General features: G+C 42.9%; 2 protein-coding genes across 5 annotated transcripts in view; both read left to right on the top strand.

Moving 5' to 3' along the window:
* Positions 1-313: 313 nt before the first annotated feature.
* On the top strand, positions 314-4,745 carry LOC121877816 (pro-resilin-like). 3 transcript variants are annotated; one of them, XM_042383697.1, is made up of 3 exons: positions 314-362; positions 480-572; positions 776-1,128. In XM_042383697.1, exons 1-3 carry the CDS (start codon positions 351-353, stop codon positions 1,031-1,033), a joined length of 363 nt encoding a protein of 120 aa, XP_042239631.1. In that variant the 5' UTR covers positions 314-350; the 3' UTR covers positions 1,034-1,128. The 3 variants fall into 3 exon arrangements, with proteins under 3 accessions (XP_042239631.1, XP_042239629.1, XP_042239630.1); XM_042383695.1 differs by lacking the exons at positions 480-572; positions 776-1,128 and adding exons at positions 4,126-4,218; positions 4,417-4,745 and having other exon boundaries at positions 320-362; XM_042383696.1 differs by lacking the exons at positions 314-362; positions 480-572; positions 776-1,128 and adding exons at positions 3,950-4,010; positions 4,126-4,218; positions 4,417-4,744.
* Positions 4,746-7,469: 2,724 nt separating this feature from the next.
* The window catches only part of LOC121877820 (pro-resilin-like), a 12,371-nt gene continuing 4,036 nt past the window's right edge, over positions 7,470-15,804 (top strand). The window contains exons 1-3 of one of the 2 annotated variants that reach the window (XM_042383702.1): positions 7,470-7,530; positions 7,640-7,732; positions 7,896-8,241. In XM_042383702.1, coding sequence (XP_042239636.1) covers positions 7,519-7,530; positions 7,640-7,732; positions 7,896-8,153 — 363 coding nt within the window. In that variant the 5' untranslated portion in view covers positions 7,470-7,518 and the 3' untranslated portion in view covers positions 8,154-8,241. Of the gene's footprint in view, positions 7,531-7,639; positions 7,733-7,895; positions 8,242-15,804 lie in introns of those variants that run through there. The other variant, XM_042383704.1, reaches the window with a different exon arrangement.

Genomic DNA, 15,804 nt, shown 5'->3' with positions numbered 1-15,804 from the left:
TTTCAAATTATCTATGGCAAAAGCTCTTCACAGACAAAAATATATAGTATAACGTAAACCACAATCGAAAATACTAATGAGGAAAGTATTAGGACAGAAAGTATTAGGACAGAACCTCTGGGACTCTGGGAGGATAATAGAGGTGACAAAGTTCTTCACGTATTGTATTTTGATGGTTCATCTCAGGGAGGTGTTGATGTGATGAGGTGCCGTTGTCACTTACGAGCCTCAAGGACACTGCTGCTTTCCCATTACATTTAGCGTCATGACAAGATGGGTGGAGCCTCCAGTATATAAACCTGCCGCGATTATCAGTGGACATCAGTCTCGCTCGTCCCTCACACCTCAGCATGGCTCTTACGGTAAACTAAAAATATGAAACACACAACTTGTCTGCCATGTGAAGTGCGTTAAGGTGAAATTAGAAAGAAAAAAAGAAAATTACTTTGAATTAGTTTATGATTCGGTTGCTTTTTCAGATTTACGTCCTCGCTACCCTTGTGGTCGTCGCTGTAGCTGACAATATCCCCTACACCCCCCCACGTCCTTCCTACAGTGCTCCCGCCCCTGCTGTAAGTTTTACTGTACACACATTTTGCAACCCTTAGTCAATACAAGTTATCGTTCTAAGAGTTTTATTTGTAATATTGTATGAAATATTCTAAAGTTGCTTTCACAGCTACTGAACTGTACCTATGTATTAATCCTCAGAACATGAACTTATTTTTAAGACATACTGCAATCTTGCCTTTAATGGTGTGAAATCTTCACTCAGGGTCCTGCACAGTACAACTTTGACTGGTCAGTGAACGACGTGAACTCCGGCAACGACTACGGCCACAACGAAGATCGCAATGGTTACGACACTCAGGGATCTTATTATGTTCAGCTTCCCGACGGTCGTCTGCAGAGGGTTACTTACACCGTGAACGGCGACTCCGGCTATGTGGCTCAAGTCGAATATCAGGGAGAAGCCCAGTACTCAGCCTATCAGCCCTCTCCCAGCTACAGGCCAACCCCTGGCTATGCTTAACCAAATCAAAGACTCATTAAGTACTAATCTCCTAATCCACATGTATGAATCTGATTAACTTATTATATCAATAAAATATATAAAACAAAAATTGATCCCATTGCCATCATACTTATCTTGTAGCAAACAACAAAAAGTAAATAATTCAGGAATAAATCGTCCAAGTGAACCTTATTCAAATCGTAATCTCATTTCAATTAATTTAAAGTTACATGAACTTAGGTTTAACCATAAAAATATAGTCATACTTCCAAATCTGTGCGTAACTTTAAGTATGTTTCTTGGTTCATTCGAAGGTAGTTAAGCCAATTAATACTCTCCAAATTTAGTTCTGTTAAGAGCCTAGTATGAGCAAATTTGTCTTGTCAGTAGCCAGTCTTAAATTTAGACCCTTTTTCACGAGAGCTCCTATTCTTTTCCAACACCAAACATGCATCTGCAATACCCAACAATATTACTTTCTAAGTCTTCTGGACCGAGAAAAGTGACCACTGCTGTACTCTGTTACGGCCTTCATGCGGAACTAAATCATGCGACATCCAAACTGCGTTCTCCACAAGCTTTCAGTTCAGTCGGTATGATAGGCCGAACTGAACTGTTGGTTCGCCTCCAGGACACCCAGTTGTGAATAGGTAGATAAATGTGTAATTTGGGAAATAAGGGCTGTTAAGTGCAGTCACCCCGTTTACTTAAGTACAGAATGATCAATATTCAGTGAACCGTATCCATCCTGCTATTCTCTGTGTCGCATCACCAGTATGGCTTTCGCCAGGCGAGATCTTCTTGTGATCCGCTCTCCTACTGCACCCATCTTTGGTCATCTTCTCTTAGGGATTGTGGGGAAACTTTCGTCGTGGCCCTCGACATCTCCAAACCATATGACAGGGTATGGCACACGTCTTTGCTTTCTAAACTTCTCTCTTATGGTTTCACTCCCCCACTTTCCTCTCTAATTTATTGCTTCCTTGAGAACCGATCCATGGCAGTTGTTATCGAGGGATCGATCTCTCGCTCTTTCTCTACCAATACTGGTGTCCTAAAGGGTTTTATTGTTTCACCTACTCTCTTCCTTGTTTTTATCAATGAAAAACTTCCCACTACGACTAATTCTATACATTCTTGCGCTGATGATTCTACTCTTCACTCTTCTTCGCATTTTTCCCTTCCCCCTAATTCTCAAACTAGATCTGTTTCTCGAGCTGATATCATTTCATCTATCATTGCGGATCTGTGCAACATCTTCGAATGGGGAGGTACAAACTTGGTTAAATTCATTAGTAATAAAACTCAGTATTGACCAATTACACTTTCCAAATTAGATAATCTCACACCAAATACATTTCAGGACTCATTCATTCTGCCAAATTCTAAAATAGATACGCTAGGCCTCACCATTTTCTCTAATATGTCATGGAAGCCATACATCCATAACATTGCTAAAGCTGCCTTCCGAAAGCTGGGAATACTGTCCAGATGCCGTAGCTACTTCACATCTAAGTAGTTGCTTCAAGTTTATGAGGGAGTCATTCGTCCTAACTTCGAGTACTGCTCTCATATCTGGGGTGGCTCTTCTTATGTCCAAATATTAGATAGGGTGGAATCAAAGGCATTCCGTCTTATTGACTATTCTCATTAGCTGATAATCTTTCTTTCCTTTCTATTCGCCGCAATGTTGCTTCACTCTCTCCCTATTACAGGTACTTTAACGGGCAATGTTCGGCAGATTTGGCATCCTGTGTACCGTCGGTAAGGCGGTGGGCTCGTAACACTCGTCTTGCCAGCGGTGCCCACTCTTTGTCTATGGATGTCGGTCACACTAGAATAACTCGTTATTATACATCATTTTCTTCCTCACACAGTCAAACTGTGGAGTGCTCTGGCTTCTGTGTTTCCATACTCGTACAATCTGCCTCACTTCAAAAAGTTGGTTTTCCGTTATCTTCGTGGTGTAGATAATATAAACTTTTCATTTTTCATTTTTTATTTATTTCTACTCTTTTTTTTTCGCCCCCGAGGACCCGTTGTGGGTCGATAACCTGTGCAGGGTGGGCTACTCCCCGCAAAAAAAAAGAAAGAAAAAAAACGCAGATCAACAAAATGTCGTAATTGAAGTAAATGGAAAAGTTCTAGATCTCTTCTCTTGTAACAGAATGATGATCTTTTCGATTTTGATAATATATCCATCGAAAAATAAATTATGAGATATCTGAGCGATAACCAAACGCTCCACTTTTGCTTTCGATACGATATTAACCTGGGATACGAACTTTATTATTACTTCTCTCTATGACATCCACAAGATTCATCCTTAATGTGGTATTACTGATTGGATGTGTTATAATTTTACCTGACAATTTCAAAATCAATTTAAGAAAGTTGGTTATGAGGATTGCGGGTATGGCTTCAGGATGTGAGACAGCCGAAGAAGCAATACGGATTAGAAATAGATATTGGCACATAAGTAAAACAACCGGTTGTACACCACAAAAAGAATTATACTCATGATGGTTTAGGTCCAGGAAACACTTCTGAATGAGCATGGAAATGAAATCCTATTTACGACATTCATCTATCTACAATATTACTATTCTTAATAGCTCAATTTCAAATTATCTATGGCAAAAGCTCTTCACAAACAAAAATATTTAGTATAACGTAAAACACAATCGAAAATACTAATGAGAAAATTATTAGGACAGAACCTCTTTAACTAGAACATGACCAATGACCTTCTGGGACTCTGGGAGGATAATAGAAGTGACAAAGTTCTTCACGTATTGTATTTTGATGGTTCATCTCAGGGAGGTGTTTATGTGATGAGGTGCCGTTGTCACTTACGAGCCTCAAGGACACTGCTGCTTTCCCCTTACATCAATCGTCATGACAAGATGGGTGGAGCCTCCAGTATATAAACCTGGCGCGAGTATCAGTGGACATCAGTCTCGCTCGTCCCTCATACCTCAGCATGGCTCTTACGGTAAACTAAAAATATGATACACACAACTTGTCTGCCATGTGAAGTGCGTTAAGGTGAAATTAGAAAGAAAAAACACAATTACCTTGAATTACTTTATGATTCGGTGGTTTTTCAGGTTTACGTCCTCGCTGCCCTTGTGGTCGTCGCTGTAGCTGACAATATCCCCTACACCCCCCCACGTCCCTCCTACAGTGCTCCCGCCCCTGCTGTATGTTTTACACACGTTTAGCATCCCTTAGTCAATATACGTTATCGTTCTAAGATTTTTATTTGTAATATTGTATGAAATATTCTAAAGTTGCTTTCACAGCTACTGAACTCTACCTATGCATTAATCCTCAGAACATGAACTTATTTTTAAGATATGCTGCAATCTTTCCTTTAATGGTGTAAAATTTTCACTCAGGGTCCTGCACAGTACAACTTTGACTGGTCAGTGAACGACGTGAACTCCGGCAACGACTACGGCCACAACGAAGATCGCAATGGTTACGACACTCAGGGATCTTATTATGTTCAGCTTCCCGACGGTCGTCTGCAGAGGGTCACTTACACCGTGAACGGCGACTCCGGCTATGTAGCTCAAGTCGAATATCAGGGAGAAGCCCAGTACTCAGCCTACCAGCCCTCTCCCAGCTACAGGCCAACCCCTAGCTACGCTTAACCAATTCAAAGACTCATTAAGTACGTAAGTGTCCTAAAACACATGTATAAATCTGATTATCTTATTATATCAATAAAATATATAAAACAAAAATTGATCCCTGTCTCATCATCCTTATCTTGTAGCAAACAACAATAAGTACATCAATTCAGGAATAAATCGTCCATGTGGACCTTATCCAAATCATAATCTCATTTCAATAAATTTTAATTGTATATGAACTTAGGTTTAGCCTTAAAATTATAGTCATACAGTATGTCACCTGCCAGCTAGTTGAATTACACAACACTACATACTTTCATTCAGAGATACATCTGAGCACATTGGCATTCTGAAAACCTAGATTGATTCACCATCACATTATTCTTCGTTATATAAGAAAAGAAATTGTATACTTCAGAGAATCGATGAAAAAAATATATAAAAAATATATATTTATGGATTGATGATGTTCTGCAATATTAGTATGCCATGTGGTAGGCATAAATAACTCAGTAATTGTGTCTGAAAAATAAGAAACACATGTAAACAGCATTAAATGATGCAAACAATACTTAAGGCTGATGGCCATTACGAAGACACCAACTCACTGACTTCTTGACTCACAAATAAACTGACCCGGGGGCGTGAGTAACTGAATATACAGTAAGGGTATTGAGGACATACTCACAGGTTGTACTTGAAATTTTCCTCTACTCAGAGCTGTATTTCTCTCAGTCATTGTAGTTGCGTCCTTAAAGTTAATAAATTAATTAAGTGAGATCAAAGATTTAGCTCATAGTCATGAAAATGGATTAAAACTATATATCTATATAATCTAACACCGGACTGTAAAATGGTCTCAACTTTTGTCCTTAACGTTTATGAGCCTAGAATTCACCAATACTTAATTATTTTTGCCATAGACCGATGAAAACATTAATTCTTCTTCCTTAGATCATTCGATATATTCTTTTTTTATTATACATAGTTGTATTCCTTAAGTTAAAGTGAATACTACGTAAGTTAATTAAAGTTAAGGTATTTAAGAATTAACTATCGTTCTTTAAGTTCAGTCAACTTTCACATAGAGTCCTATAGAGCCCTCACGCACTCTCAGTCCGACTGTACAAACAGATTTGTGTACTGCACTTTGTGGATGAGTCGTGTTTGTTTGGACTGAAGGCCTGGCCCGCAAACTGAACTGGAAGCTTGAAGGGACTACCTAAAACCTTGCCTTTAGTTTGCGTTGCCTGAAGTCCGGTTTGAGCATGTACAGTATGGGGTGGAGCGCAGGGCCGCAGGCTTCGTTTCAGTTAAGGAGTAACCATCATGGTGAGCGGTACTCTGTTTCGCGCTCCTAGTACTGTGAGTGATGATGACTACCTCGTCCGAAAAAATCGCAAAGGAAAACTTCAAATCGTCGCAAGTATGTTTCCTGGTTAATACGAAGGTAGTTGAGCCACTTACCACTCTCCAATTATAGTTCTGTCAACAGCCTAGTATGAGAAAATTTGTCTCGTCCGTAGCCAGTGTTAAGTTTAGACCATTTTTCATGAGAGCGCCTATTCTATTCCAACACCATACGTGCACCTGCAATACTCAACGATATTACTTTCAACGTCTTCTGGAGCAAGAGGAGTGGTTACTGCTGTCCTCCACTAAGGCCTTCAGGGAGAACTAAATCTTGTGAGGTCAAAATGCGTGTTTCACAATGCCTCCAGTTCAGTCGGACTCTCGGGTCGAACTGAGCTGTTGGTTCGCCTCCTGGACACCTAGTTGACCCATTTGTGAATGGGTAGAAAAATATGTAGTTTGGGAAATAAGGGCTGTCAAGCGTAGTGCCGGTCTCCCTGCTTCTTTGAGTACAGAATGATTAATATTCAGTAAACTGCATCCATCATGCCCCAAAATGGTCCATCATTGTCATATTTATATCTTTATAAACTTTCAGCTCACATATATCTATGTACGAGTATATCCCGTAAATAACCGTTTTTCTTGCAGATGTAAGTAAACAGATGCAGAACAACAACAAACTGTCTTAATTTAAGCAAATGGGGAAGCTCTAGACCTCTTCTCTTGTAACGGGTTGATCTTTTCGTTTTTAATAAAACATCGATAAAAATTTTTTATTATGACATACTGTATTTGATCGATATCCAATGTGCCACTTTTGCCTTCGATACGATATTAGCCTGGGATACGAACTTCAGTTTTGCTTCTCTTTATGACATCCACAAGATTCATCCTTAATGTGGTATTACTAATTGGATGTGTTATAATTTTACCTGACAATTTCTAAATCTATTTCAGAAAGTTTGTTATGAAGCTCACAGGTATGGTTTCAGGATGTAAGACAGTGGAAGCAAAAATGCAGATAAAAAATAGATTATGGGACATAAGCAAAACGACAGGCTGTGCACCACAAAAACACTTAGAATCATGATGGTTTAGGTCCAGCAAACACTTCTGAATGAGCATGGAAATTAAATCCTATTTACGACATTCATATATCTACAATATTACTATACTTAATATCTCTGTTTCAATTTATCTATGACAACCGAAAGTACTTAGTAGGAAAGTTTTAGGACAGCACCTCTTGAACCAGAGCATTAAAAATACAATTCTGGGACTCTGGCAGGATGATGGAGGTGACAAAGTTCTTCACGTATTGTATTTTGATGGTTCACCTCGGGGAGGTGTTAATGTGGTGAGGTGCCGTTGTCACTTACGAGTCTCAAGGGCACTGCTGCTTTCCCCCTTACAACTAGCGTCATGACAAGATGGGTGGAGCCTCCAGTATATAAACCTGGAGCGAGTATTGGTGGACATAGTCTCGCTCGACCCTCACACCTCAACATGGCTCTTACGGTAAATTAAAAAAAATATGATATACACTACTTACCTGCCGGGAGAAGTGCATTGAGGGAAAACAAGAAAAAATACTTTGAATTACTCTATGATTCGGTGTTATTTTCAGGTTTACTTCCTCGCTGCCCTTGTGGTCGTCGCAGTCGCTGACAATATCCCCTACACCCCTCCACGTCCTTCCTACAACGCTCCCGCTCCTGTTGTAAGTTTTAGACGTGTTTTGCTGTCCCTAGCCAACACAAGTTATCGTTCTAAGGGTTTTATTTGAAATATTGTATGAAATATTCTAATGTTAGTTCCACAGCTACCTATTTTAAAGATATGCTATATTTATGCCCTGAATGGTGTTTAATTTTCACTTTCAGGGTCCTGCCCAGTACAACTTTGACTGGTCAGTGAACGACGGCAACTCTGGCAACGACTATGGCCACAACGAAGATCGCAATGGTTACGACACTCAGGGATCTTATTACGTTCAGCTTCCCGACGGTCGTCTGCAGAGGGTTACTTACACCGTGAACGGCGACTCCGGCTATGTGGCTCAAGTCGAATATCAGGGAGAAGCCCAGTACTCAGCCTACCAGCCCTCTCCCAGCTACAGGCCAACCCCTAGCTACGCTTAACCAAATATTTTGATTATGAAGTTGAATCTTTTCATCGACATTTATGAATCTGCATAACTTATTATATCAATAAATAATTCTAAGAAAATCCTTGTCTCAAAATCTTTATTTATTCAACGAAATAAGTAACATAAGTACCTTATGCACGAATACATTGTCTAAAATGGTCTTATTCAAAACATATCGATGTTCGAGTATGTTTAAAAGAATATTAATTTAGATTTAGCAGCAAAAATATATTATCAGCTATCTTTGTCATTTACCAGTCAGCTACATTACAGACTTCCATTCCTTTTGTTTCTACGTGAGAACCTCAATAAATAAAGTTGATGTTATCTGAAAATTTTGCCATTCTGATGTCCTACTTTTATTTACTTTCTTATTATTCTTTGTTTTGTAATAAATACACTGGTACAGTAAAGTTAAGAGAACCATTGAAAGTAAATAGACAAAAAACATATTAATGGAGTGAAGATGTTCCTATATGTGCACATCATGTAATGTGACTAAATCTTTAAATTAGTAATATGCACACTGGTAAAAAAAATTTAAAAAATGCTAACTATCGTCTCCTTGATGACATCCAGGATTACAGAGAATCTCTAACTTGGTGAGTGACTCAGATACTGTATGGACCAATTGCTGTGTTTGTCCCTTCACTCCCGGGGGCGTGAGTAGCTAGGTAAGGGGCTTGAAAAGTATCTACCAGAATTACTTTGGCTTTGTTTTTGCTCATATCTTTCTTCAAATGATTCTTTATTTTTGAGGCCGTAAAGTTAACAAATTAATTAAATGAGATCAAAGATTAAATTCATAGTCATAAAAATACATTAATATCATATCTATATATTCCAACATCACACTCTACAATGTTCTCGCCAGTAGTTCTTAAAATGTTTGATATTTAATTTAATAAATAATTAATTTATTGGTATTTTTACCTTAGCACACTGAAAATAATGAATTTTTGTTCCTCAGATCGTTAAATATTTTACATTAACTATAAATTAGCTTATATGTTTCTGAATAAGAACTTGGTAAGCATTAGATAAATTTATCTAAGTTAATTAAATGCTAGGAAATTAATAATTATTCTCTTTAATATACAGGAATTTAAATGATAACTTATGTTCTTTGAGCAGATTCAACACTCACCTACAGTCCAGGGCACCCAGCTAACCCAGAAGTGAATGGGTAGATAAGTTTTTATTTTGAGAAATAATGGCTGGAAAGTATAGTGCCAGCCACCCAGCCTCCTTGTGCACAGAAAGATTAGTATGCAGTATGCTGTATCTATTCTGCCCCATATCACATATTCATAAACTTTTATCCTATATTTATCCATGTATTCCCCTTAGGGAACTATCTTTATCCCTAGGAAGTAGGTAAGCAGATGTGCATCAACAACAAACTAGCTTTACCTTAGGCATATGAGGAGGAACTAGATGTCTTAATAAAGACTGGACTCTTCGTTCTTAATGTTACAACTCTAGCGTATTGCCAGATACCCAAAGAATGTTCTATACTACTGAGGGTATACACAAACACTTGTTGTCTTAAAAGTAGGTTCTATTCTCGTACGGGAGATATATATATACAATAGGACGCAGAAGCCCGTGGTCACGCCACGAGGACTCTGTCTTCACTCTTTACATCTATCTATGTATTTCTACGCGCTGGCCTGTGCAGATGCCAGCATTCACAAGCTAAATACATAAAGTATAAATGTGATAATTTATATACATAACATGGTGCACAATAAATGGAATATTACATAGAATTAATACATGTTCTGCAATACTTTACTATACATAATTAATAAGAGTAATATAACAATATACAGCTGAAGGTACTACTTTGTGTCCATATATATCATACACCTCCCTCCCCCCTATACGCTCATAGTTTCATCTTGAGCGGACCTTTTGTTTCTGAGTCGCTCGGACCTGCGGAGTACTGGGGCAGAAACACAAGGTGGGGATGGATTTACTTTAGAGACATCAACATTAGGGGACTCAACTGGGGAGGGGTCAACACTAGGCAGCTCCACAGGTCGGAGGAAACGACGGTTCCTCCACCATACTCTACCACTAGGAAGACGCACTTGGTAGTCCCTGGACCGGCCAATACCCATAACAACCCCAACCTTGTCCCAGCGGTGAGATACCGGATCTTGAATCCTGATCTGCTGGCCGATACTCAACCTGGGAAGGGGGCGGGCATGACAGTCATACCGAGCAGCGACATCTGCGGCTCGTTCTGCTGCACGGCGGTCACATTCTTCAGTCTTGGCCTGCCACTCTTGAGAAAAAGACTTCGGGTGGGCAGGAACACAAGACCTGAGATGATGTCCGTATAGAACCTGGGCTGGGGAGCGTCCGGTGAAGTTCGGGGTGTTGCGTAACTCCAACAAACCTCGATCGAAGTCCTCGCAGTCGATATTTCCTGAGGGTGACACCTTAAGGATCAGGTGTTTCACAGTCTTGACTGCGGCTTCAGCGTGTCCATTCGCCAGGTCACGACATGACGGACTCCCCAACGGTCCATGAAGTCCCGGAACTCGTGGCTGGTGAACTGGGGTCCTCCATCAGTCCTGAGGCGGAGGGGAACACCAACTTCTCTGAAGTAATGCCTGAAGCTCCGGATGGTAGCAGTAGCCGTTGTATCACTACCACAGCGGACGACAACAGACCATCCAGACAGTCGGTCGGCAATGACGAGGAAGGACTTCCCTGCTACTGCAAAGAAATCGGCCGACACAGACTCGAAGGGTCTTGAAGGGTTGTCGTCGCACATTAAAGGTTCCTGTTGCTGGCTAGGTTGCAGAATCTGGCACGGTTCACAGGCACGGACGGTACTTGCAATGTCCGCGTCGATTCCGGGCCAAAATACAGTCTGCTTCGCCCGTCGCTTGGTGGCCTCCACTCCTCGATGGCTGTCGTGAAGGCGGGCCAAGGTACGGCGGCGTAGGGCAGCAGGAATAACTACTCGTGGACCATACAAGACGAGGTCTCCATCACAATAGAGGTCCTCGCGTATTTTCCAGTACGGGAGTAGCGATTCATGAAGGTCGTATCGGTTAGATGGAAATCCCTGAGACACACAGTCGACGAGCCGGATGTAGGAAGGGTCGGCCCGGGCTGCGGTGCGGAGATCTTCAAGGGTCTTGTCTGCATCCGGTGCTGTAGACTCTTCTGATGTGAAGACGGCCTTCAATGAAACCACTGACTTGAGGGATGCAGCAGCTGTAGAACACAACATCTCGTCCTCTGGGGTGGGGCGACTGACAGGGGCGCGGGACAGGGCATCCGGGATGCACAACAGCTTACCCGCACGCCACACAGCCGTGAAGAGATAAGGCGAGAGCTTCTCTTTCAGACGTTGAAGGCGAGGATTTTCTACTGCATCCAAAGAGTAGTGATTGATTATAGGTATAAGGGGGCGATGATCCGTGAAGAGGGTGAAGTGCTGAAGTCCTATCAGGTAGAAACGGCACTTCGCCATCGCCCAGACAACAGCCAACATCTCCAGCTCAATCGTGGCATATCGGGTCTCAGCGTCGGTCAGGAACCGGGATCCACACTGAATTAAGCGGAGTTGTCCACCGCCATGGTCCTGCAGAAGGGCGTAACCAACGCCGTAGAGTCTGGAGGCGTCAGTCTGGAGGATGGTGGGTAGGGCTGGGTCGTAACAGGCGAGGACAGGTGGACTCAAGAGGGCCTGCTTGACTCGCTGGAAGGCCTCTTGATGATCTGGGGTCCACAGGAATGTCCTCCTGGGGCTCAGCAGGGGGCGTAACGGCTGGGCTGCGGCGGAGATATCAGGTGTAAATTCAGCCAGCTGATTGACCAGACCCAAAAAAGAACGGAGGTCTGTCAGGTTGGCAGGGGTTGGAAAATCCCTGATTCCACTTACTTTCTCCGGGTCAGCTGCGATGCCTGATGCTGAGAGGGTGTACCCACAGAAGTTTACTGATGGAGCGGCGACTACAAACTTGTCAGCGTTGAGGGTAATCCCGTACTTTCGACATCTGGTGAGAACTTCATATATCCGGGAGAGGTGGGCACAGTAGTCTTCGTCGTGGAGTAAGATATCATCAACCACCTTGACACAATTCGTGACTCCTTGAAGGGCCGCGTCACCACGTTGACAGAATGCATCGCCCGTAGCCGCAAATCCCATGGGGCCTCTGCGATACTGATATCTTCCAAATGGTGTGATGAATGTAGTCAAGTGTTGGTCTTCTTCGGCCAACTCGATCTGCCAATAACCACATAAGGCGTCCATAGTTGTAAAAAACTTCGCCTTCGGGTCCACACTTCGAACAGCTGCGAAGGGTGTGGGTGAAGGGTGGGCTGGACGGGAAACTTGCTGGTTAAGTTTTGACAGATCGGTGGTGATCCGTACTCCACCACGAGGTTTGGCGACGGGGACGAGAGGGTGGCACCAAAGTGAAGGTTCGTCTCCGGCCGGCTTGATGATTCCCTGAGCAACCATGGAGTCAAGCTCTTGTCTAACTAGCTCCTTGTAGGCGTGAGGAATCAAACGAGGGGTGTGGATGGCAAAAGGTGTAGCACCATCCTTAAGATGAATCTTCATAGGTGGACCCACCATCGGCTTGAGTGGTGTGGATCCTAAAGATTTCTTATTAACCAACACGTCAGCAAACTCCTTGAGAAGGTAAGCTCTTGCGTCAGAAGGGGACGTGTTAGTAGAGATAGGGAATTCCTTCAACCTGTTGACATGGGTGACCTTTAAGATAGGTTTAGGGAATTCCTTGGAAATAATGGCCAATTCTTGACAATGGCCATTTGATAAGAGCGGAGTCGGGATACCATTATGAACATCAATCCGGGCTGAGCAAGACTGCTTACCAAAGGTAAGGGTAGCCCAGAAAGATCCCAAAGCTGGAGCCATCTTGGAACCATCAGCTGTCAGTTTCGTTGTCTGAGGAGGGGGCTGTAGGTTGCTCCGGGGTATTCCCAAACTTGCTAAATGTTGTGGACCAATTACTGAGACGTCAGCACCGGTGTCAGGTAACATCTGAAGACTGGATGACGAGTTACCGTAAGAAATGACGACATTGATGTGCTGGGGCGTCGTGTCTGTGGAACTACGTACACGACGGCAGGAACGACTGGACACAGCGTCTTGATGCTTGCCAGAAGGAGGGGGCGCGCCAGCACTACCTGAGGATGACTTCTTGGATCCTAGGTGGCGTCGTTTCTGTGTCTTCTTACGACAACATTTGTCATAATGGCCCACACGACCACAAAGTCTGCACTGAACTTTGCTAGCAGGGCACTTGACTGTATAAGCCCAGTGACCCTGGCGGTCGCAACTTCTGCACACGCTTTGAGCAGCTGGGCACTGGGAGGCATTATGCTGTCTCGCACAGCTGTTACACAAAGCTGCTGCTGAAGGTGTAGCTGGAGGGTGAGGGGTGGGGTTACCTTGCTGCTTCTTACCCTTTCTGTAGGAAGACACTGCCCTCACCTGGTCAGGTTGTGAGCGTAAAGCTGAAGTCGCACACCTGGCGGCCTCGTACGCTCGACATTTCGTAACAACATCTCGAAGGGAGGAAGTGGGGTCAAGTGAAATGAGACGCTGAACTAGCTCTTCATCTCGGACACCCGTTAAAATGATTGTCTTAAGTTGTGTCTCTTCACAGACTTGAGAATGTCCGGGACAAACATCAACTTCCTCTGAACACCTTTTGAGCCTTACAAAAAATGCGTCAAAAGATTCTCCCTCAAGCTGTTTACATTGGAGGAGTTGTCTTCTCCTGAGTGCTTCGTTGCGCTCTCCCTTGACGTGTTCCTGCAACTTGTCGAGCACGGCCTCTACCGTCAGAGTTGTCGTAGGAGGCACTTGAAGTGTGTGCTCGAGAGTACGTTGTGTCTCTAAGGACAAGCACATACGAAGCTGTATCATTTGTTTCGGCTGTGATAAACTTGACAAGTCACCCATTGTTGCGTAGTCTTGCCAACGTCGACGCCATTCCCGAAACATCTGATAAGAAGCGTCAGACATCAGAGAGGGAGGCGTCTGTACAGCAGCCTTTTGAGGTGTTGTTCCGACTCTGGGAAATGAGGTACCAGTACCTCTAGTCGCATCAACATTAGTAGTAGCAGACGAATCTTGTACGGTAGAACGTTGTGGGGAGGCTAACAGAAAAATCAAGACTTCAAATCTGGCTTGATCCTCCTGTCTTCTAAGGTCATCCTCACGTCTACGTATCTCTTCGAGTCCTCTGCGTGTTTGTTCCTCTTTGTGGCGTCGTCTTTCAGACTCTTTGTACCTAATTTCTTCCTCTTCTCTCCTTGCAATATCGTCCTGGCGTCGAGAAGTTTCCATCCACTTTATCAGTTGAAGGAGATCTGTGGACGCATGCATCGCAGGAGAGCTGGCTCGCGACGAGCGAGGAGATTCTGTGGGTGACTGGGCGGTGTCACTGTGGGGAGCGTGGGGCGTAAGCGTGGGTGGGGAGAGGTCTCCCACACTAAAACTCGTAACCCCATCGTCCAGGGTATCGTTTTGATCCCTGTGAGACATGCCGACTGCTTCTGTACTCTATTTGTGCAAAAGACCGGGTCAGCCCCTCGTAATCTATGCACAGAATTACAGAATTCTACAGTAAGTCACAAGAAAATACTGTATAAGGTGAATGCGTGTGTGTGTGTGTGTGTGTGTCTGGCGGGAGGGGAGAGACTTGGCGCGCTGCCAGACGTAGGAGCGGTTGGGCAGCGTCGAGCGCTGGCTCTCAGTCACCCTCAGGCCAGAGACGGGAGAGCACGTACTGTCGGGCCACTCCATTAGTCATCTGACCGCAACTTGCACAGACAATTATGATTAAAATACACAGCACAGCACTTCACAAAACACTTCACTTCACAGCACAGCATAGCACTTCACAACACTGTAAGTCTAGAGGCTTGTAGTAGTCTTGCTGTCTGAAGCTGAGGTCACTGAAGACGAGACGCCATTAACAGAGTCCGGGCGAAGGCTTGGTCCACTGTATCTCACTGAGAAATAATCACTGCGCCATCTAGCGTATTGCCAGATACCCAAAGAATGTTCTATACTACTGAGGGTATACACAAACACTTGTTGTCTTAAAAGTAGGTTCTATTCTCGTACGGGAGATATATATATATACAATAGGACGCAGAAGCCCGTGGTCACGCCACGAGGACTCTGTCTTATCTCTTTACATCTATCTATGTATTACTACGCGCTGGCCTGTGCAGATGCCAGCATTCACAAGCTGAATACATAAAGTATAAATGTGATAATTTATATACATAACATGGTGCACAATAAATGGAATATTACATAGAATTAATACATGTTCTGCAATACTTTACTATACATAATTAATAAGAGTAATATAACAATATACAGCTGAAGGTACTACTTTGTGTCCATATATATCATACAACAACGATCATGAAAATCCTATTTCGGCATATCTTGTTTATACCCAATGTGCCAATTTCGTCTATGATATGAGATTAACATGGGACCTACACATTGCTAATATTTTTTTTAGTGATAGTGGACATTTCCTTATGTTAATTATTCAAATAATATAGTGCATTTGTACCGGACAACTTCTAAACTTGCTTCAGAAAGTTGATTATGAGAAATA

This window comes from Homarus americanus, unplaced genomic scaffold (genome assembly GCF_018991925.1).
Source record: "Homarus americanus isolate GMGI-L3 unplaced genomic scaffold, GMGI_Hamer_2.0 scaffold24523, whole genome shotgun sequence".
Lineage (NCBI taxonomy): Eukaryota > Metazoa > Arthropoda > Malacostraca > Decapoda > Nephropidae > Homarus > Homarus americanus.
The sequence above is the reverse complement of the archived record's forward strand: the minus strand, read 5'-3'. Positions and strand labels throughout refer to the sequence as shown.

Coding starts and splice junctions, on each gene's coding strand:
- LOC121877816 (XM_042383695.1), top strand. Junction 4,219..4,416: donor ACAGTGCTCCCGCCCCTGCT/GTATGTTTTACA, acceptor ATTTTCACTCAG/GGTCCTGCACAGTACAACTT.